Source organism: Schistocerca americana, chromosome X, assembly GCF_021461395.2.
Source record: "Schistocerca americana isolate TAMUIC-IGC-003095 chromosome X, iqSchAmer2.1, whole genome shotgun sequence".
Taxonomy (NCBI): domain Eukaryota; kingdom Metazoa; phylum Arthropoda; class Insecta; order Orthoptera; family Acrididae; genus Schistocerca; species Schistocerca americana.
Genome location: NC_060130.1, coordinates 910781999 through 910806939, shown reverse-complemented (window position 1 = coordinate 910806939; position 24941 = coordinate 910781999). Strand labels below are relative to the sequence as shown.

The following is a 24941-nucleotide window of genomic DNA, read 5'->3' as shown; positions in this document are numbered from 1 at the left end:
TGGCTTATGGCACTCTGCACCCTGTCTCTAGCAGCAGAAGCAAAATCATTTAACATGCAGGTCATATTTGTGTGTGTGAATTTATTTACAGTTGCTAATAGTAATACATAATCTTGAAAAATTGAAAAGAGCTATTTAGTATCTAATATGTTGAAATATCATTATTTGTTGAACTTCGCAACATAAATGAAAACTATTTTCTCAAATTGTTGAACATACACAGTTTTTGTTTCTATTGTTGAATATTAGCAATATTAATTAGTTCTACCATGAGCGACTGAATAATCTAGCAGTATATTAACAGTTATAATCTGAATATAGTTCTCACAATATGATGCTAAGTCGATGGCATGCTCACTCCTTACATTCTTGAGTGTGTTATTGTTATGCTAATGGGAGAACACCACTCTCATTACTGTCAGAATCTGATTTAAAATAGTCTTCTTCAGCACTGCTTGAACTATCACTGCTCCCTCCCAGTTGTATAATTAAATTTTCTAAGCATTCTTCCACAACACTTTCATTTTTTGCTGCCTCTCTGATGACACTTGCAGCACTGTTCATAATTTTTGTCCACGTCTCGCTTGTCACTTGATTGGTACCTGTTACAAGAAGATTTTCAGCTTCCAACATCATGGATTTTTTATTGTTTGCAGCAGTGTAAGTTTTTATTCATGCCCAAACCCCTTCAATGGCATTGAAGTGACAGTGGTATGGAGGAACCTGAAAAATTTCATGCTCATGTCTTTTGGAAAGCTCATCACTCACATGTGTCGGAAATCGTAGTTTATTTTCTTTTGTGCCACAATTTCAAGTCATTCTGCCTTCTTCATATCTTCTCTGAAATCCACTTCTCTTCATCTCAGCCACTGAATATCATCATCTTTTTTCATTCCCAAAGTTGGTGTCGTATTGTGAATAGTGGACTTAAAAGGGGCATTGTCCATGACCACCACTGATTGACTTGTCAGATTCGTCATAAGTTATGTTTGAAACCACTTTTGAAAAACCACACTGTTCGTCTCTTTGTGGTAATCACTTGTCTTTTTTGAACAAAACATTAACAAACAGTTTGGCTCAAAATCATCCAATGTTCCTGCATTCAAAACAATAATTCACCCTCCTTTTCCAACAGGCACTGCCATGGTCCCCTCAGGTGTTCCATCACTCTAGCCTCTGCATAATGAATGACTGGCATTAACCCAAGTTTCATCTAGCCAATCTATATTTTCGAATCTCACACCAATGAGTCTGCTTACAAATCTGTACTGCCATGCAACTACATCTGTCCTTTCCATCAATATTTTGCATCCGTTAAACATTGAATAGCTGAAAGCCTCTGTCAGCCAGCACTGTATATAACCAAAATTTGCTGCCTTTAAAAAGATTGTCTTTCTGAAGCGACAAGTAATTTAGGTACAGTGAGATTTTACCTTCTCTTATAACAGCTATGTATATGACAACGAATAACATCTTTCTGGAAATTGTCCAAAGCTGTCACTTGCTTCTTCCTCGGCCGCTTCTGTCATGGTGTGTGCAGGCTTGTTGTGCCACTCTCACCACAGTCTATACTGTACTACTGTTCCTTCTCGGTTGTTACAACAGTGTTCTTGCTTATTTTCAATACTGCTGCAGTCCTCTTAACAACATGAGCAACAGGAGATAAGGGCCCACCTTTTTCCTTTTCTTTTTCAAACTAGTCCCTCATCAAACACATGAATTTGTGTGCCTGACTGTGTAGCACTCTTTTCTTCCTCTGTTTCAATTCACGTGTTGGGCTGGCACTACTCATTGGACGGGACATTGTTTAAAAGGAAACAAGCAAATGAACACCAACAACAACAAAAATGAAATAAACTATGAACTGAACTATTAACAGAAATTATGAAATGAAAGCACTGGTTGCACATGAGACACTTACTGGTATGTTTCTGAGGAGCGTGCGTCATGTTTGCAGAGTGGCAATGTGGCTGTTGGTACCTGCTTGAGTGCAGTCCATTGCTGGCTGGCTACTTGTGGTGGCTAGGCAATGGAACGATGCTACTGAGCTTTCAGTACCAAAGAGTCTTCTCTCAGACTATACATGAATGTTTCTTATCGAATTAGGGGATACAAGGGCACTATATTAATTGTAAAATTGCAACTGGGTTTCACAATAAGTGTCATATTTATCATATAAATATGACCCCTCCTCTACTGAGTAAGTTTCTGGGAAATTGGGTTTGGCACTTGCCGTGTTCTGCTCATCTGCAAAATACTTATTCCATTTCCTGATTTTGTAGCAGGATAAGGAAGTAGTGATTTATCTGGAATATTTTGGTCTGTCCATTACATTAGCTGAATCACATCTAGAACTCTGACAGAACTGGAGGAAGCAGCATTTTATACATTCAATACATCTGGGAGCGGCGTATCTCAAGTCTTTGGCTACGTAAAATGACTGAGCTACTTGACTTTATAATATACAGTATGTTAAATTTGTGGCGTTTATCTAAAATATTGTGAAACACTTATTTAAAACTCTGGGTATTTCTAACATTATTTTGGATCTAAAGCAGATATCAAGCCTTAGCTTGATGTAGAATCTTAAAATTCTACACAAGCATGAAAATGACATGCCCCAGCGTGTTGTGCATGGGCATTACATATGTACTAGATCCCATAAGCTTGTTGGCCCAAAACAGAGTTGCCACTCAATTTACGGTCAAGGACTATCACCTATTAGAGAGAGTGTGGTAATACAACTGTTCTCCAATTCATCTATGGCTATCCTCAATGATTCCTTCATGGTGTTACAATGACCAACCACACCCATATGTGGTTCAGTGACAATCAAACCAGAATCTTACAAGGCTCCACAAAATTGGAGTGGACAACTGGCATTGAGCTCTAAATTTTCCATTAATTTGTTGAGAATAGATGTTTTCAAAACTAACAACACACATATTGATCTGCTTAGGGGGAGGACGTTATATACTGCGTATAACTACTGTAGTCTTTGATGGCTGCCTATGACTTGACACAATTTATATGTGGTGCCCTTTTGTAGGTATATTTACAGGAGCAGATAATGACCCTAGCATAAATGTGTCAAAGTGACATCTTTTTATGCAATATTCTTCATACACCAGAAATGACATTAAAAAGTTAGTGGTTGTGCACCAGAAAAGTGGGATAAGACCACTCTTATTCTCCACATACACACATGATCTGACAGATAGGTTGACCAGCAGCCTGTGACTGTTTGCTGATGATGCTGTAGTGTACAGCTAAGTGTCATCACTGAATAATGGTCGGAGGATATGGGCTGACTTACACAGAATTTATATTTGGTGTGAAAGCTGGCAGCTTGCTCTAAATGTAGAAAAATGTAAGTTAATGCAGATGAGTAGGAAAATCAATTCTGTTGATAAAATACCTAGGCGTAGCGCTGCAAAGCAATATGAAATGGAATGAGCACATAAGGTCAGTAGCAGGGATGGCGAATGGTCAATTTTGGTTTATAGGGAGAATTCTACGGAAGTGTAGCTCATCTATACAACGAAGTCCACATACATAACAATAGTGCAACCCTTTGGTGAATACTGCTTCAGTGGTTGGGATCGCCAACAGGTCAGTTTAAAGGAAGATATCTAAGAAGTTCGGACGTGCTCTGCTACAGTTGTTACCAGTAGGTTCAATCAACACGGAAATATTTCAGAGATGATTCATGAACTCAAATGGAAATATCTGGAGGGAAGACGATGTTCTTTTCACAAAACACTATTGACAAAACTTTAGAAAACCTATATTTGCTGCTGACTGCAGAATAATTCTATTGCCAGCAACATATATTTTGTGTAAGGACAACAAAAACAAAATACGAGAAATTAGGGCTTATACAGAGGCATATAGACAGTCTTTTCCATTGCCCCATTTGCAATTTGAACAGAAAACAAAATAATTCGTAGTAGTAGTAGTAGTAGTAGTAGTAGTAGTAGTAGTACAAGAGGCACACTGCCATGCACCATACGGTAGCTTCCTGAGTATGCATGTACCGTATTTACAAGAGAATAAGACGACCTTGTAAATATGACCCTCCCTGCTTTTTTTTTTTTGTTAAGAGGCTTTGAGAAAAAATTATTTTTGACATATTCCAACTAATTAAAATAATAAACTATTTTACTGACAAAGTATGTGCCTAAAAAATTAACATTATATCTCTTCTAAATTTATGCCATTTATTGATTGTCTACATTTTGATAACGTACGGAGAAATAAAATAAATGAAACAAAATGGTCTACATTAATTTGTGGACCAATTTCTTTTCTACCTTTTTTGCTTATGAACCACGTTGTCAGTGGTATCACTATTTTTAATCATCATCATCCTAATAGCACAGCTGTGAAATTTATATCGTCATTGTCACAAATATTTGTCTGTTTCTTCTGAACATGTTGCAATTTCTCAGGTTGTGTTTACCTTGGGACCTAATAACACAGCTGTTTTTATCTGAAAACATACTGGATTTCACTTCTATAGTGATGTGAAAATGTTACATTGCCCCATGCTTCCCAACATATGGTCTGCCCACTGCTCTCTCATTGACTGCGTATAATCAGCAGCTGATGTGCTCTTTTGTTCCCATCATATGTCACAGTGAGTGTCACCAACATTACAGCACAAAACACGTGAGAAGGTCATGGGCTCCTATCTAGACTTTTGCCACCTCCTCCAGAAATCAATACTATTCTGGAGTATTTACCCATTTTAAAGTCAATTCAATTCCAACTACAAATGGATTCAGACACACTACAGTTTAAATGTGGTAGGTGTTCCAAAAAGCCAAAGTATGGGCTATAGATTCCCTTAGTTGGCAATGTGATAGAACTTGCTGCTCACTCACAAACCCCCTCCCAGCACTCACCAAGTCCTCAGCCAAGTTTGTATCACTGCTCGCCTTCCAACCTTTCCGTAGTACCATGTTCGAACAACTGTATAACATGGACTGCAATATCTTCTAGGGTGGAAGTCATATGTAACAACAGGAACTAATACATGAATAAAATATTGCAATTATGATTCAGCCCAGTTCTCAAACTTTTGCTGTCCTGTTATCAACTGACAGCTGTTTCTATTAACTCCACGATGGATTTTGGAGCTGTAATTTATTCTCGCGACAACAATGATAGTCACTTTAATATTCTCATTTCATTCTGGATTTATTTTCCTTCTTGTTTCATCTGAATGTCACCATCATGTTGTTAAGCTGATTAAAAGCTGGTAACATTTCTATCCGGTATTCTACTATGTAAAAAGTGACCAAATTTCTCATTTGTGACCCACTTAGTAAATAATTTAATTGGATAGATAAAAAAATCTCCTCACCAAATGGCGGCAGAACACACACATAAAAGATGGTTGTAATTGGCATGCTTTCGGAGCCAGTGGCTCCTTCTGCCTCAACTAGGGGCCACTGGCTCTGAAAGTTTACCAATTACAACTGTCTTATGTGTGTGTTCTGCCGCCACTTGGTGAGCAGATTTTTTTGTCTATTAAATTAAATAATTTTGTCAATAATTGATTGTTTTAGTTATTATATTAGCCCACTTAGTAAACAGTTTCAGTCTCTCACAATCAAAGAAATAATGATCTGTGTTCAGAATAAAGATATGTTTTTGGAGGACAACATTAATATTTGTTCACAGTATCCATACGTGTAAGAGAAGTGTTGTTGCAAACCTGTTCAAATACAATAAGAGTTTGTAAGATGAAAGAATTTAGTGCTATTTCCTCCTGGGTTTTACAAAATTGTCAAATTTTAAGCAGAGCAATAGACTGTTATGACAGCTAATTCATAGTTACTCATATACCCTTTGCACTACTGCTACGACTCAGCTGTCATGTGATTGTTCGAGCAACACATCGATGCTGTATTGAGAGTTTCAGCATATCGAGAAGTCTCAAGCCTATTCGAGCACAAGCATTGTTTGCTAAACCCTACCCTTTGGAATTCTTAAAAATAAATTTGTACAAAATCTCAATAACCATAGTTTCATCTGTGAAAGTAACACAACCCCTATATTCATCTTTAACCAACATAAAAATGTTAACCTTAGCAGCAATAGTTTAATCTGTGAATATAAGACCACCCTGTATTTTTCGAATGACGAATCTGAGAAAAAAAACTCGTCTTATAACTGGGTAAATATGATAGGTATGTACATGTAGCCTTCTTTAATTCTGCTGTATGGTATAAACTTGGCGACTTCAATATCCTGTTCCCCTCCTTCTTTCAGTAGTAGTACTGCATCATAGAACAAACACAAGAGTCTGTAAATGAACAAGATTTTTTTGGTCCATATGATGTTTCTCTCCATGCAAGTGTACAGTGTCCAAAACACAAGTATTTTAAACATCTTAAAGGGTCTGGTATATAAAGTAATACAATCAAGCTGATAAACACTTCTTTTATGTACTTTGATATGATGTGTGCATTGAAATTCAATAGAAACACTGCCATTTTTTGCAGTTAACTGCTTATTTCATTGTACGTTTTGCATTTGTGACAGCAAAATTATTGTTCATTTTATATAAATATGTTCATAAAATTAAATGAGAATATTATAGCTGAACATAATTGAAAAATTGGGACTTCAATAAAAAAAAAAAAACACAAAGTTAAGCATTCTATTTATCTTGAGTATTACAAAATTGAGATCAAATCAAACAACAACAACATATAATAAGCCTATTTACAAATAAATACATTAATGCAAAAGCATTTGAATAATAAATTATGACACTTTCTTAGTGTTGACTAGACTGGTAAAAATTATGGCATAAATAATGCCACTGAAACTGTAGAAATCATTCAGCTGCAAAGTGTAACTTATGGTGCAATGTCTTACTTTTTAGTAGGTGTTTCTAACACTTCATATTTTAAGGCAAAGTGGCACTCAATGACAAATAAAATATTTGGAAAGCCTCAGAAGAACATAAAAAATTGTTCATATTTACAATTTTTTTCATAGTTGTGGGCACTTTCATGAAGTTTATTTGGGTACAAGCCCCCGGGCTTTTGGGAACACAGCACCAGAAACTGTAACATTCGTTGCTTGGTCCAATGCAGTCTTCAAGAATCTCCCTCTGCAAATAAAGAAAAAGAATCAACTCTAGAAACAAGTAAAATTTACTGTGGTTCTTGATTTGCAGCTGTTTACTTAATCTTTTCTTGGACCTGTACAGGATTTCATGATGTGACCACAAAATTAATGGCCATAACTTAGCAGTGTAACACAGAACAAGTAGGCAATTAACATTCATTTTGCTAGTAAGTACTTCATGATATGAGGGAAGCATATAATGTGTAATGTGTGGTGTACTTCATTAAGCACAATGTAGTCCTTTGAAAGCGACAATTCTCATCTACACTGTGGTTTAAAATTAATCCATGAACAAAGCTAGCCATACGTGGAACTCTGTACTACAAAAAAACAATTGTCATTCACATATTGTTTGTATCAAAAGGACAAAATACTAATGCGTTTGCGGATATTCTTCCCAAATGTACTGCAACATGTGTGAAAGCTTTGGTTTGCCTAACAATTAGTAGTTCAATCATTTACGCAACAGTTTATAAAACTGCAAGCATAAATCATTTTGAGTAGATATGTTAGCACTTCTTGCTCACTTTCCACTTTTCATGGAAGACAGCTCAAGCTTTCAATTCAGATTCACAATCTTGAACTCTCACTAATAGGGGAATTTTATTCAAAATGTTCATACTCTCTCTTCGTATCTCAGCAATTATAGAGTTTTTCACATCTCTAACTCAGCCTTGGCTGGCAGGGTTTGTCTTTTCCACGCAAAACATAAACTAGAACTTTACAGTAAAAATGTCCTATGTCAGAAAGTATGATGCAGATTTGCCACTTTGTACCTATTGGATGGATACATTAACTGAAAACTTGGTAAAAGAGAGAGAGAGAAGTATAAGATATTTCATAAAGTTTAATGACACATGCAGGAGATGCAATTAGATTCAGAACTTAAGACAGCAAAGTCAATAGTATTAAGCCTGAAATGAAAAGGAAAGGACATACAAAGAATAAAGTAGCAAATCATTATATACTCAACTACATCACTGTGAATCAATCTCCAAGGAAAGTGCTAATACCTGGAGAACTTAACACCACACTGGTGTGATAGCCTTCATGAGGAAAGAACATTGTTAACAATTATTGTGTTAGGACTAATGGTTTTCTCAATGACCAGTAAATTAATTGCAGTGAACATCACTCTCTTTCAGTAGAAAATCCATTTACCTGCAAGGGAGCCACCCAGCCAGGATCAACACCCCACAACAGATTATGTGCTTGCATGGTTAGGAGTAAAGAGAAAGTAAACAAGCTAATGGATGGGAATGTGGAAAAGTCGAAGCTTGAGATCATCAGTACAAGTAAATACAAGAATATCATCATAGTTAGTATCAATGGACCAGATTCGTTCAACACTTGGGTACCTTGACTCATTCATCTATTCAGCACTGGAGTTTGAGCTCAGGAAAAGAGTATAAACAGTGATTTGGCACATAAAATTAATTCCAGGCAAAACCAAGATTTTATAAAAACTCTTAAGTCAGCCCAGGATACCACAGTAACTAAGCATTAAGAAAGACATCAAAAAGTGCAAAAGACTGCCACCAACACAAAGAAAAAAATACATTACAGTCTTGCTTTGCAGTTGTGTGTCCAGGACATTGATAGCAGGATCAGTATAACCCTGGCTGTGGAGATAAGAAAATTACAGGACGAAGTACAGGAAAATTATAGGAGATAGAATACACGGTGAACTCAGGTAGGCATCCTCTGAAGAAGACCAGAAAAGGACAATAATTAAAATGGTCTGGGGCATGTGCAATGATGCCAAAAGACTATTTCAAAATTAATAAAAGAACTGAAGGAGGCAGAACAAAAGAGCACTAATTTACGTTAACGTGCGCAGTTTGAAACTCAGAGAAAAGCACCATGGGACAGGCAAACATTTCCTGTTTTTGGTACCACTTGTCCTTCCCTGGCTCATAAAATAAATTCCAAACAAAATGAAGATTTTAAGTAAACTGTAAGTCAGTCCAGGATACCACAATAACTAAGCAAAAGTTACAATGAGCTAAGGACGAATACTATTAGATTACTTAGCAAAACATTATAACTTGGAAACATTTATCTAATTTTGACAAAAAATTTACTATTATATACTGAGCAGTCTGAAACTGATCAAGCATATAATTAGACACACAAAGTTGAAACTGCATGATGTTCTAAGACTGTCACAGGAGCAAAACTCAAGAATTGAGCAAACATTTGTAAACTTGTACACAACAGACAGATTGGCTACCACACAAAATGAAAGTGTGTTTAGTACACACAGACACTAAAAATTTTACATTTGCCTTGAATATTAATTTAAATAACAAAGAAATTTCAAATACTTACCTGACTTTAGCAGATCTAGTGTGTTTATCTTTGCGGGCAGTTTTGGTTTTTGTTGAATAATGGTAATTTATACTTGAAGCATCAAATTCAAGATCCCCTTCATCTCGCAGTGCTTCTTCAAGCAACGCTTGAATTTTTGGTGCAACTACTGGCCCTTGATAATCACTTGTAGTTCTAGTGTGTGATTCGATGTCCAAACTTAAAATATTTTCACCCTAGAAAGAAAACAAGGAATGATCAAACAAGGCAGTGGGAATAAATGTCAACTGTAAGGTCATAGCCAAAGGCAAGCAAAACACCCCAATACTCATGGTGCTTCTTCTTCTTCTTCTTCTTCTTCTTCTTATTTCATTAGCGAACACACATATGAAAGAGGTTTGGATGGTGAAGGAAGGAAAGAAGATTAGGGGCCACCAATAAGGTCATTACAAATGAATTTGGTGATGATACCTGTTTTCAATATGCACTGTTCATAAAATTCTTTAGCAATGTTAAGGAAAATAAAATACATATGAAATTTGCGGATAAAGTTAGACTAGGTAAAGAGGTTTCAAAGATTCAAGAAACAGTCATACACATTTGACGCCATCCCTCACTGCCATTTAGTGAAAAAAATTATGAGCTTACTGAGTATCAGACCAGATTTGTGAGCGGATTCAAGACTCACTTGCAGACAGAACTTAACGTGTTGCTCTTAATGGAACAATATTGACAGATGTGAAGGTAATTTCTGGAGCACCCACGGAAGTGTGATAGGATCCTTACTGTTTACAATGTATATAAATTTATTTATTTAGCTCCTGTATTATCACATTCATGATATTGTACTTGTCAAAGTACAGAACACTATAAAATATTACACATTTACATCAGGTACAAAATCTTATCATTGGTATCAACACATCTTTATAACAAAAACATTATTCTGCTTACATACATACAGATAGAAGGAAAGCTTGCATAAACCCCTTGGTTGATTTTACTAAAACTATCAAATACCAGTACTTTAGTTTACTAGGCATAGTAACATACAGCACAAAAGCTAGCTGCATAATTACATATATACATGGATGAAAGAAGTTTGGTTTTATCTAAGTATAGTTGATAATTATGAATTTTTGTTTAGAGTTATGAAGTAGACCTACAGATATGAGCAAAATTCCAGGTATTAATTAATGCTCTAGAAGCTGTTATTTATTAGTAGATTTTTTAGTTCTTTTTTGACTGTATTACTGTTTGGTATTTTTTTGATACTATCTGGCAATGCACTGTACAGAATTTTTGGTTAGTAAACAGCACTGTCCTGATATAGTGATTTTCTGTGCACATCCCTATGATAGTCATCCCTGTTCCTTGTTTGATAATGGTGGACCTCACTATTCAAAGCTGAAACTTGATGGTTTTTACTGAAGCATATGCTTTCAAATATAAATATAAATGGTAAGGTCATGATTTTTATTTCCTTAAAGAGACCTCTACATGGTGCTCTGTAAGCAACATCACTTACTAATTTTAAAGCTTTCTTTTGGAGTTTAAAAGACTGCTTTGCAAAAGAGGTATTTTCCCCAGAACACTATTCCATACTTTAGTAGACTATGCATGTATATGTAATAAGCACTTAACACTGTTTTGGTATTGCAGCAATCTTTAAGCACTCTTAATATGTAACAGTACTTGCTTAATTTTTTGTTAAGCATTTCTGCATGTTTTTCCCCTCTTAGATGCTCATCCACCCATAAACATAAAATATTTATGTGATTCTTTTGCTAAATTTGGCTATTCGATAATGTAAATTTTACATTGGCCCTATTTTTGTTCCTTATATGGTTGAAGTTCATCCATACAGTTTTCTTGTCATTGACAACTAGACAGTTATCTTTAAACCATATTTCTTCTACTTCTGCTGTTTTGTCAACTTTTGCTGCACCTCATAATCATTTTTCCCTTTTATAATGAAGCTGGTATCATTAGCAAATAATATGGTATCAGCTGTGGAAAACTGTTGTGGTAGGTCATTAATAAAAATCAAGAATAACAATGGTCCCAATAATGAGCCCTGGGGCAGCCCATAATTAACTTTTTTATGTTCAGAATGGCACAAATTTCCATCATGAGAAATTTGTACTCTTTTTCCTATCAGTTAAATATGACTTGAACCACTCGTAGGAAATACCATGGACACCATACTTATACAGTTTTAACACCAGTAGTTTATGATTTATAAGATGAAACGCTTTGGATAGGTCCAAAAACAACCCACAGATCAGTTCCTTGCACTCAATAGCTTTGTAAAGCACTCGTCTGGTATAAGACGTTCCCGGGGGAGGGGGGAGGGGGGAGGGGAGTCCACTGAGGGCCCAACCGCACAACCATCCTGGGTTTGGTGTGGGGCGGTGGTGGGGTGGGTGGACTGCTGTGGCCTTGGGTTGCGGACCACTGAGGGCTACGGCGGGATGAAGCCTCTTTATTGTTTCTAGGTCTCCGGTTTAATACATACATACGTACGTACCCTCCGTCACACACTGTTAACAGGGAACGGGTATCAGTTATTTGTAACAGAAGTACCCTCCATCACACTCTGATAAGTAATTTACAGAGTTTGATATAGATCTTTAGGTTGTGTATTTGTATAGTTGGCATGTACCACACAGCTCTCAAAATAATTCTTAAATGGCTGATTTTGTAATTTCTATGCTTGTGTGGCACATCCAAAGTGTTGCTCTAAACTTCTGACCAATAGTAGGTAACTGTCAGGAAAACAGCCATATCCATCAATGTTTCGGAAGGAAGTATGCAAATTAAGTACAACTTAAGAGAGCGTCCGGAGCAAGGTATGAAATGCAAATAATTAGATAAACAGTTGTAGCATGTGAATGGAGTGAACTGATCCTGCTGAATGAGGGTGGTAAATAGACTACTGCAACATAAAATACACGATACTGCTTGCATTACTAAGGAGCCATTTGTGTCCTACATTCAAAGCAAACATCACTAACAGAACTGGTGCCACTAACCAGCCCCCAGCTCCATTTCTATATGTTCATCACGCTAGTGGTCACCCCCATCATCCAGTGGTTAACACTGCTGGATAACAGCACTGAGGTGTGACAAATGTGGGCATGGGCACTAAGCTGTTCAGAGATCACACCTGTTTAATGGGGTATAAACTGAAACAGAATGGCTTAGATAATGATCAGTTCAACTAGTTTTTCTTCACTCAGTTTCACAGTTGCGCAAAACTTTAAAAAGTGCATCATCATTGCCTACAACTGTTAAAATAATTTAATTTTATAAAATATTCTGTTCAATTTTCTCTTATGAAACATCACAGACAACAGATCTCGACACCATGATGCAAAGGTCGATCCTGTGCCACTTTCTGATAGTTGATATAGTACTGTTTGATACCATATTCCCAAAATACCATCACTGACCCCACACCAGAATCTGTTCTCATCACTAAACACAACCTTGCACCATTCATCCCTTCAGTTGCATTTTTCACTATATCATCAGAGGCAGGCTGTTTCATTATAAGGAATGACAATAAGCCTGGCAAGTGGCAGTATTGCTCACAAACCACAAAGGATTTTTGATGGTGACACTTTATGTACTAGTTCTCATTTCTTCTTTGGTCACCGCATAATCATCAAAGGCTGCTCATCAGATGCAACAGTCTTGGCACGCATGTTTGCTGCTGCTGTCCAGAAGCAGGGAGAGGAACATATTAAATCAAATGGAATAGAAATTGTCTCTGCACACAAAATGGTAGTCATGAATAACTACCACGTGTATGCTGAAAGTAGTAACTGGATTCTTCAACTGGTCAGAAATAACAGAAAATTTCAAAGAATGCTTCGTATCATATCACCCCCACCCTTTTTAGCACCCTATTTATGCCAATGAACAAATCAAAAACTTTATTGAAGCAAGCATGATTGGTACCAAAAGGCAAGCAACAATAACAAGATCATGACAGAATTGCTGAATATGAGATGGGTAGAGCATTATTGTTATAGAGGTCATGTTGTGTATTAAATGACTTAGCTGGTAACATTAAATGCACACTGCCTTTCTACCAATGACTAAATTATGTATGTGGACGTGTTACCTGACAATAATTTTAGTAATATCAAGTGAAACCCGGACAGAATACCAACTTAGTGCCAGGATTACCCAAGTTAAAAATAGTGATACTATGGGTCAAGACATGTAGTGGAACAATTACACAGGTTCATCCATAAGTATACAATGACTGGAAATCTTTGACTTACTTATAAGCTACTCGGTAACAGGCGTTCCTAAGAAAAAAGATTTTTTTACAAAGCACTTCTAAGGCACATACGAGATACTACTAAAGCTTGCAAATCAAAATCAGGTTTCATGTCAGGGGCCATTGTTCACAGGTGTCACACTTAAAGTTTTGAATGCCAATATCTCTGGAACCACAATATATATTGAAAAATGGCTTTCATGGGTATGAATGTACAGCTGGGGCTCACAAAATTAAATACTACGAGACATTCTAAACTGTGTGCAAATATTGGTTTCAAAACCAACTTATTTTCTTTTAGTCAACACCTCATATTATTCCATACACAGTCAATAACACGAGAAACCACAATAATAATGGCGTTGGATGCAACACAATAAGTCAGTGACATTCGAAGAAATTGGAACGCAAAGTTAATGGATGAAATGAATGAAGCGCACTGCTATTGCACTTCCAGTGATGCAAGCGTGACCTGCATGCTGCTCGTCATCGTGTATGCGTTGCACCATCTGCAACAGTTCAACTGTGTGGCAGTCATTAAAGATGTTCAGTGACATGTCCTTTACATGCCATGTACCATTGCGTAATTGATGTACAACTATGTACAAATAGCATATATCCCTCTGTGCAACCCTTTGACAGCTATTAATTTGATTTACTCTGGCCAGTGGTTATCAGTATTTTGTTACTGTTATGACCATTGTGGTGCTGTTGAAAAGTTCAGTAAAGCACGTCCGAGTAAACCGTGTATTTGTTTTCATTGTGGGAGACTGGACATCCGTATGTTTCCTATGTCATATTCTAACAGTGTACATAGCAATATGTAAGTACACCATGTGTCACATCATAGTAGTATGTCAATCACATTGCAATTACGAGCAACGTGCAGGTCATGTTTGCATCACAAGAAATGCAATACCGAAGCATTTAGTTCATTTCTCGCGTCAACTTTGCCTTCCAATTTCTTGTGATATAATTGATGTATTGCAATGCAACCAATGCTATACGCAATATATAAGATACTAGCACTTTGCAGAAATCGACACAAAACTCCAGGAAACAATTTTCAGACTGACATCTGAGACTATCCTTCAACCCCTATGTATCACCCATGTAGAGACAATGAAGATAAAACCAACAACAGCACCTGTAGAGGTATTCTTCCCCACTGCAACAGCAAATGGAACAAGAAGTGACACAAAGATTCACCACCATCTGCCATACATTTTACAGCAATTCACAGACGATGAATGTATTTAAATCGGTGTCTACACACTCCAAACCACTGTGAAGGAGCACTGAGTACTTACCACTGTACTACATTTTAGGCATTCATCCCCTTCCATTTTCATATTGAACATAGGAAGAATGATTGCTTAAATGCTGTGTGTGCACTGTAATTAGTGTAATCTTGTCTGTGATCCCCATGGGAGAGTTAACTGGAGGGTTCTAGTATATTTCTCGGTTCCCCTTTTACACTGATTCTTGAAACTTTTTAAGTTGTTTTTGTAGGATAGTTCGCATCTACCTTCATGTATATACCCACTCAGGCTTTTTGGTTACCCCCCGTGATACTCTCCTAAGGATCAGACAAACCTGTGACCATTCATCCTGCTCTTCCTTGTATATGTTCAGTGCCCCATGTCAGTCCTACCTGGTACTGGTTAGATACACTTTAACAATATTCTAAGATAGGTACTTTGTAGACTGACTGCATTTTCCCAGTAGCCTACCAATCAACCAAAGTCTGCCAGCTGCTTTACTTATAACTGGGCTTCTGTGAGCATTTCATATCCCTAATAAGTTTACATCCAAGTATTTGTACAGAATGACCTGTTATAATTATGACACACTGATACTGTAGTAATAGGATACTACATTTTTTAAGTGCATAACTTTACACTTTTGAACATTTAAAACAAGCTGTCAGTCTTTGCACTACTTTGAAATCTTACCAAGATCTGTCTATATTTGTGCAGCTTTCTTTCACATAGTACTTCATTACAGATAATTGTATCATCTGCAAAAATTTTGATTACTATTAATATTGTCTGCCAAAGTGAGAAAATCATGAGACGCGTTTCACATGACAGACATTTTCATAATCCATGCTGGCATGTGGGTCAGTCTGTTTTGAGATCCTAATTACGTTTGATCTTACAATATGTTCTACAATTCAGCACCAAATGGATGTCAAAGACATCAGCCAATCTTTTGTGTATCACTTCTGCTACCCTTCTTTTAGATGGGCGTGACCTGTACTTTCTTCCAACTACTGGACATGGTTTTTTGGTTCTATGATCTACACTCTATTATGGTTAAAAGAGGTAATTAAGACACCAATTCTGTATAAAATCTTATAGGGATTCATTTGGGACCTGTAGTTTTGTTCAATTTTGGGATTTCAGCTGTTTTCAACAAACAAATATCTACATCTTTCATCTTTGTTATGCTGTGATAATTAAACAGTAGCTGAACTCCTGGATTTTAATTTGCAAAGGAAAATTTAAAATTGGAGTTCAGCAATTTTGTTTTTGCTTTGCTACATACAGTTTTGATTTAATGGCATCAATGAGTATCTGGACACTAACTTTGATGCCAGTAAACGCTATGCGTATGATCAGAACCTGCACCCCCACCTCACCCCAGTACGCTTACTGAGGGCCAGGAAAGAGCTGGCTGTTGAATGAGCACAATGTAGGAAGAGAGGTGTGTGTGTGTGTGTGTGTGTGTGTGTGTGTGTGTGTGTGTGTTGGCGCACGTGCGCAGGCATGTGCATGCATGCTTCTCCTACAGCTTGAGCAAGGAATTTCTTTCTGAAAGCTAGCAAAACAAAATTCTGTACCTTTTGTTTGGGTATCTGTCGACGGCACAGCGCTTCTGCCTTCCGGTGAGTTGTCTCTTTATTCCTAAATAATTCATTATTCTCAACCAGAACTTTCCGCGCATTATCAGAATTTCTTTGAATTTTGCTAGAGGTCTTTTCAAAAGATTCTGCTTGATGGTCATTAAAGCCTTCGCACAGTGGCCTTTTAACTATCAAAATTTATCTCTGTATAGCCCCATGGAACATAAAACAATAGAAAATCTGGGATGGAAAAACAAAACATGAAAAGGATAGATTGCTACTGACCACATGACAGACACATCGTGTTGCCGACAAAGACATTGAAAGAAGATAGCTTGATATTATTTGGCCATCTGACAAAGTCCTTCATCAAATGTACCTGACGGTGTGTGTGTGTGTGTGTGTGTGTGTTTACATCTGATGAAAGACTTAGTGTGACAGATAAAACATGTCTTGCAAGTTTTTTTTTCAGTGTGCCTTTATGCCCTCCACACATCATCTATGTGGTGAGTAGCAATCTGTCCTTTTTGTATTGTTGTTGTACTCCTATGGTTTTCATTTACAGCAACATGTAAAGCAGAAACATATTTTAAGGTTTTTAAAAAGAAGACTATCCACGATTTTATAGAACTGTATATTGAAATTTCCTCATATTTGGTCTATGTATATCTTCACAAATAAATTGCAGTTAAGCTTGTGTTTACAGATCAAACTGACTGCCTTGCTGTTGTTTTTAATACTATGGATAACTTTGTTCTTTACATTATTTGTTCCTCAGAAAAGGTTTGCTTTTTTATATGAAAGGATTTCTAAGTGTTGCACGCTCTCATATTTTTCTGTGAGCTGTGATGTTGTGTTAATTGGGATTAGTTTGTCTCACTCTATTTGTGAGTGGAACAGGAGGGTAGATGACAAATAGTGATACAAGGTACCCTCCGACATGCCCCTACAGAGGATTGTGGAGTATTGATGTAGATGTAGACTGCAGTTCAGCAGATGGGCTGCGGTGAGGGGTTGTGTCAGATTGGTTGGGTAGAGGGAGAAAGAGGCAAGAAACAGGAGGAGAGGTTGGGGACGTGTAGCTGGTAGCTCAGAGGGAGGCAGCATGTGTGCCGGATAGGAATGCATGGAACAGTAGCAGGTGCATGGGCTTGCATGCAACACATGGACACTGAGGCCCAAGAGTTGATGCGGGACATGAAGAAAATGCCATGGAAGTGTGGAATGGGAGGGGATGGTAGGACAGAGGAAGGGGAAACAATTGGGTAGAGGGTGTGGATCCTGTGGGTTAATGGAGACTTGAGGCCAGCAGCATTAAAGAAGCAAAGGATGTGTTGCAAGGCTCCCATTCACATAATTCAGAAAAGCTGGTGCTTGAGGGAAAGCACCAGATGGCACCAGTTGTAAAGCAGCCGATGCTGTGCTCAGCAGCATTTTGTGCCACTAGGTGGTCAACTTTGTTTTTGGTCACAGTTCAGTGGTGGTCATTCATTGAGATGGATAGCCAGTTGCTTTTCATACCCACATAAGATTCTGTGCAGAAATTACAGCACAGCTGGTATATGACATAGCTGCTTTCACAGGTAGTCCTGTCCTTGATGGGATTGGATAAAGCTTTCTTGGATGTTGACCTCCACTTTCCTGATGGCTCCATCCACACCTCTATCCATATTTAGCCTACTAACCAATACCCAACTGTTTCTGCATTTTGGCAGCTTTCACCCCTTACACACACACACACACACACACACACACACACACACACACAATAATCACTCCCATATAGCCTGGCCAAATCACTCCCATATAGCCTGGCCATCTGCAGTGAGGAGAATTCCCTTGCCCAGTATGCTGAAATACATAAAGAGGTGTCCAGGGCCATATCCTCACAGTCTCCTGATAATCCAACTACACCACACACACACACACACACACACACACACACACACACACACACACACCACAGCAAAATGAAAAATTCATTCAGGATAAAGGTAAATTTAGTTTTATCTATTGCACAGTAAATTACTGAATAAATATAATACACATATAATGTAGTCACATTCACCATCTTGGCAACAGTCATATTTGTGATAAAATAAAAATTATCTGTCTATAAAGTGAAATTTCCTGTTGCTGGAAGAAATGCTTTACGAGCTGTGAATTTGTGAGATTATGAGTAGACCAGCCCACTTGATCGCTTCATTAAGTTATCCGAAAATTTCCTGTAGTTCAGCTGGGCTATTTACAAACAGCACAAAATGTCACCTGCAAATCTCAGGACACACAATAAATGTCCCATTGATGATATGGATAAAAGTATTATTAGACAGAAGTGTTTGCAGGCTTATGAACAATATAAATAAAAACAAACTGTGTGAAAATTCCACAGCTTGTGTACCATGTCACTGGATTTCAAGGCTAGCATGGAAACTGAGAAGAACTGTTCTGTATATGTGATTTTGTTTTAAAAAGTGTGAGAATAAATGAGTCAAAGTGTGCACAAGATGAGTGTTTCAAAAGGCAATCTACATTAGATTAAAAAAAAAATTGAAGCATCAGGATCAAAGCAGTCAATAGTTTATTCAGATGACATGCATATTTATTCACATTACACTATGAATTGTTTTCAGTGTGTAGATGGGCTATGCAGGTATTAACATACAGGTATGAAGAGTGTGACAGTATTTCACTTCTAAGAATACTGGTGTGTACACTATTGCTATGTCCCCTCCATGTTTCTTGGGAACAAGTTCTACAAGTGCTGCCAGCCTGGTCAGGTCTTCAGGCCTCTTTTCTTAGTAGTAGATGGGACTGGACTACACAATTACTACTGATTTGGATGGAAAGCAAAATCTGGAACAAGAGTCCCAAGCACTGACTAAATATTTTTTACACTAATGTATTATACTCTGGATTGTCTTTTTAACTTTATTACTGTTACTTAATGCATGAGAGAGAAAATGTTAGGAAACAGAGGCTAATGATGAATAATACCTGATATCGACTACAGCTTCCAACTTTAATTGCAACTCGACCATAATCTGAAACAGGGCGGCGTTCGTTTTCGCTTGAAACAGGTCTTTTCTCTAGTACTATGTTATCTGGTACTAGTGGCAACAATTCCCATGTATTGTTTTCACGATCATAGCAAATTCTTTGGAGAAGTTTGTTTTTTTCATCAGGAGGAATGAAATTTTCAATGATCAAATATTTCACCTTCAGTTCCCTGCAAATAAAAAAATCAATCAAGAATTATGTGATAAATATTCTACACTAATTTGTAAATGGCTTTTTGATTTTGTTATTTTTCTTTCAAAAAAAATTTGGTTGCAAGCTTCTCTTCTGTCACACAAGAAATAAAACCCTCAAAGAAAGTAATACATTATGGTTTTCGTATACAGAACAGCAGCCTATGTTCAAGATATGATAGAAGTATTTTACTCTTACAGCTTATTTTACTTTTTCTGGAAATAAGTACAGTTAAAACATCTGTTAAAAATGAATTCATGCTCAACATAACAATATATAAGACATGGTATGATACTTTGAACAACAAGACATGGTATGATACGTTGAACAACAGCAACAACAACATAGCTGGAGGATCCTTTATTTTTGATTGATGACAATTATGTATTTCTTAGGAACACACACATACGCGCGAACACACACGCACACGCGCACACACACGCACGCACGCACGCACGCACGCACCAATACCCACGAATGTGTACACATGCAAAACAATTATTTACATGATGATATACGATGCGAAAAAGACCTAATCTTATTGACTTACTTTAACAAAAGATCTTGTTCCATCTGAAGCTCACGCCTTTCTCTATTATATTCTTCAGCAACATCTTTTATTTCCTGTTTGACATCAGTCATCTTAGCAAACAGTTTTGTTAATTTCAATGTTTTAAACTCAACTTCATGTACAAGATTCTCATATGTAACTCTTATGTCATAAGCAGTATCTGCCTGTTCTTCAAGTTTTTGTCTCATTTCTACTTCTTTTTTCTGGAACGAACAAGAATTCAATTACACTTAGTACTGTACATTAATAACATCTCTTCATGTATAATCCCTGGTCTAGCTGTTAATCCTCCGACATCACAGCCAATTCAAATGCCAGTTTCAATGTGTAGTATAATTCTCACACACATGAAATTATGTTTTTAGTTTATTTCAATGAAAATTTTGTTATAACTGATTATAAATAATACCTTGACTATGACCAACATGTAGTTAAGGATTTGCTTCAATACATTTGTAAGGTACCAAGAGAGTGTCTATGTGAACGAAAATTTGATACAAACTGCAATTAGGATTGAAACCAGCAAAATTGCCTGCTACTGTCTGGATACTTTTACAAGGTATCCTTTCAGTATTGTACTTTCTGAGCTCTCCACTTGCCTAAAAATCCAGCTAAAGATCTTGCAAAATTTTATGAGCCTAGGTGATCAATTTTTAGACCTTATTAAGTAGTGTCACAGTACACTGGTACTTCACCATTGTGAGTTGGAGGGTTGCACGATGAGTTATCTAAACTTGATCCATTGCAACACTAATTACTTTTAATTACTGTCTCCTGACTATAGAGTGACACTCACTATAGCTGCATAACACCTCCCCCCCCCCCCTTTTTTTTTTTTTTTGAGAGTGCTTGTCTGGTAAGCTACTGGTTGGTTGTATTGGGATTAAGAAACCGAAGTACAAGGCCAGTCAGTCACTTGTTGTCAATGCAAGTATAAAGAATGGTGTTACTAACCACAAGTATATGCCATCTCGGTATTTTACCATGGCATAAGGAAAATACTCAAGTAGAGATGCCCAGAGCATTGACAATGCTAAGACGTGAAAAAACTGTCACGAAATGTAAAAATAGGCACAAATCAAGCTATCGTGTACATCAGAGGAAGATAAGAGGGCCCTAGGGGCTCAACTGAGGTAATTGGTAACACTCCCCCAAATTATGTCTAACTCCCAGTCAACAAGAGACATTTGAAACAATCATACTCTTCTAAACAGATAAAAGAGAAGATAAGTAAAGGATGCAACATGACTGCTTGACCCTGTCAGTATAGCACTGAGGCATTCTGTGCTGGCCAGATAAGAGACGAGAGAGATCCACGCAGTAATGTTAAATTTTGGAGTGCCTGGGGCATCCATTGTACTGGTTGTCTGAACATGAGTTGCACTAGTATTTGAAGTGTGTTACTTATCTGAGGAGTTGTATCACATAAACCATGTGAAGTACTGAGAAGCACCATACATACTTTTTAACAGCACAAAGTGCTGAACATTTCAAAACCAGACATTTAATGCTACCATGTAAATTTCTGAAGTATCATATGGTGAAGCACATGGTAGTGGAGATATTAACCAAGGCTGAGACAGTAACAATCAAAGGTTTCAGATTTTTTTATATAAAAGGGAGGATGAAACCTATCTTCTGAGGTGTTTACTTTTGTTGACAACACTATACTGAGACAGTAAAACATATATTATATAAATTTAATCAAACAGTTATTCAATTAACCAAAGACAGCTACACTTAACAGCAAAATGACTTCTGCTAGCATAATACTTTACACAACACACATTGATTGTAGAACGTAAGTTCTACATAATTTATCATGTTACTTTGGACCAACTGATGTTTCAGTAATTAAAACTGCCCTTAAGTCAAATTCTGAAAGGAGAGGTTACTTTCAATTAGAAAGGTGTGTCACTTTGTTAGTAATAAATTTTAGGCACTGTCGATCTAGTCAAACTGTGCAATCATGCTAATTATAATTTTATTAATTGTAGGTGCACTATCCACTGCACATCTCGAATTAATCAGCAAGAAAGTGTCTGTCCTCTCATGTGATTATATTTTAGCCAGCAGTAAAGATATGGGTAGGGGGGAGGGGGGGAGGGGGGGGGGACACTGCTGGGGCAAAATCTGAGGCTGGTAACAGGTAACTGTTTTAACCCAAGCCTGAGAGTATTTACAGGCCAGCTTGACACTCCAGAAGTGACAATTTTCAACCACGCTAGGGGCAGGAGGTGAGTTAACCTGCGAGGCGAATGAATCACACATTTCAGCTGGAACACAGAATTATTCCTGTGTGTACCCTCAGCATTTATAAAGATTTCACTGTTGAAGCCCAGTTGGGATTATAACTACTTGATGGTGCCATGGACATTTCTGATTTCTCAGGAGTAGTTTTGAGCACTTTGAGTTTTCCAAGAATTAACCAGTCAGGACTAGAATTTATTTGCTGTTTGACAAATGGTCGGGGACTTCTGTTTAGCCACAGTTGGGACTTCTCTGCATTTCATTCTTAGTTGGCTAAACATTGATTTACTTTGAGCATCAGTACTAAGAACTTATAAATTTTGCACTGTTATGCACACTGTATGGGGATTCACAAGCTAGTCTTTGGAGCAGAGCATTTCATTCGAAGCACATTTGCTACAAGACTTTGCTCTTAATATCAATTTAGGCTCCCAATAGGCATCAGTGAACAGCGTTTGTTAAATATGACTGAATAAACTTTCAGATTCATTATAAACAGTTTTTCTCAGCTACAGTAATCTATAGAACTTTTCACTTCATTTTTGTTTATTTGTGCACTTACAGGAAATCTGATACTGTTTACTCATTAATTGAATTAAAAGCAATGAGTGCAACCAACACACTAGACAACAAAGCCATAGCTAGAGCTTGGTTACATTCCAGTTCAGCCGTATTCCAAGTGACAATATCAGTAGTTGCAGTTATTAACTGCGTGGTAGTGCCACACAGTGACTTACCTAGTTTGGACTCAGTAAATTGCATACATTTTACTACCATTTTATTACTGAATATGGACTGGGTGTTTATACTAGTCATTTGCTTGCAAAGTTAGTGAATGTTGTGCAACACTGAAAACATTTTATTCTTCAAGGAATCAAAATTACAACTCCGGGTGGAAAATTCCTGTCTTAATTTAAATGTGTACTGCTTTGTGCACATCACTTTAGAATTTGTGCTGGTCCTACAAAATGCCAAGGAAGTGCCAATCTGTCCACACACAACTTCAGAAGATCAAAAAGGAACCTTTGAGTTTACTGTCCCATTGATGGTGATGACTTTAAGAGATGAAATACTTGCATGGACTGAGCAATGAAAGAGAAGGATAATGCCTATAGCCTTGTTGGAAAAACCAACCTCCTGATTACCTGTAGTGATTTAGGCAAATCACAGCCTACTCAGGTACATATCTGAACCCCACTCTTCTAGGGAAATTTGTCCTGTGTCCTAACCACTGTGCTACCCTGTTCAGCAGCAGAGTTCTGCATGTCTGGGCACATCTATTCCAACCTGTGTGCTGTAGGTGACACGTACGTTGCACACTAGTGAATTTTGATTCGACACTAATACATGCCAGCAATGAACTGCACACCATTAGGTTCTTATTTGGTTGGTTTAAAGGCGGGAGAAGGGACCAAACTATGAGGTCATCGATCCCTTGTTCCTAATGAAACAATGCAACAAGTGTGAGGATAAAATGGATGAAACATATAACAGAAAACAGAAAGAAAGGAAAAGCCACAAGAACGAAGGGAAGGCAATGAACACTAAAAAGAGGACAAGAAAACAACAGAGAGATGCTAGAAACAGAAGAGAGTAAAACATGAAAGCAGATTACAGTGGCTGGCCAACCACGAGAATTAAAAGGGAAAGCCAGCCACTCTGCAACACATTAAAACCACCACCCTAAAATCACTAGGACGGATGACACAGAGGGACAAAGGGCATGCGCTAAAACATACATACAAGTATAAAACACACTCTTACGGATCAAACATAAAACTAAAGCTGCTGTGGAGGCATTGTCGCCCAACACCAAAGGCAAGGTGTTGGGAAAGTTAAAAGTCTGCCACAGAGCGGCTAAAAGTGGGCAGTCCAGCAAGAGGTGGACGACTGTCATTTGGGAGCCACAGCGACACTGAGGTGGGTCCTCGCGACTGAGTAGGTAACCATGCATTAGTCACATACGGCCAATGCGGAGCCGGCAAAGCACAACTGATGCCCTGCAAGAGGCCTGCATGGAAGACTTCCACACATTCAGTCTCCTTAATGACACACAGTTTGCTGTGTGTGCTGTTATGCCATTCCGTCTCCCAAAACCGGAAAACCCTGTGGTGTAAGACAGAATACAGGTCAGGTTCAGAGATGCCTATATCCAGAAGCGGTTTCCGCGTCGCCTGTTTGGCCAGCCTGTCGGCAAGTTCGTTGCCGGGGATTCCGACGTGCCCTGGGATCCACACAAACACCACGGAACGGCGGGATTGTTACAGGGC

General features: G+C 37.6%; 1 protein-coding gene across 2 annotated transcripts in view; it reads right to left on the bottom strand.

Moving 5' to 3' along the window:
- Positions 1 to 6656: 6656 nt before the first annotated feature.
- LOC124556505 (kinesin-like protein KIF3B) overlaps positions 6657 to 24941 on the bottom strand; it is a 132193-nt gene continuing 113908 nt past the window's right edge. For both annotated transcript variants that reach the window (XM_047130460.1, XM_047130461.1), the window contains 4 exons: positions 20401 to 20624; positions 19596 to 19827; positions 9478 to 9692; positions 6657 to 7129 (listed from right to left, as the gene is read on the bottom strand). In XM_047130460.1, the coding sequence (XP_046986416.1) occupies positions 7036 to 7129; positions 9478 to 9692; positions 19596 to 19827; positions 20401 to 20624 (765 nt within the window). In that variant the 3' untranslated portion in view covers positions 6657 to 7035. The remainder of the gene's footprint in view (positions 7130 to 9477; positions 9693 to 19595; positions 19828 to 20400; positions 20625 to 24941) is intronic.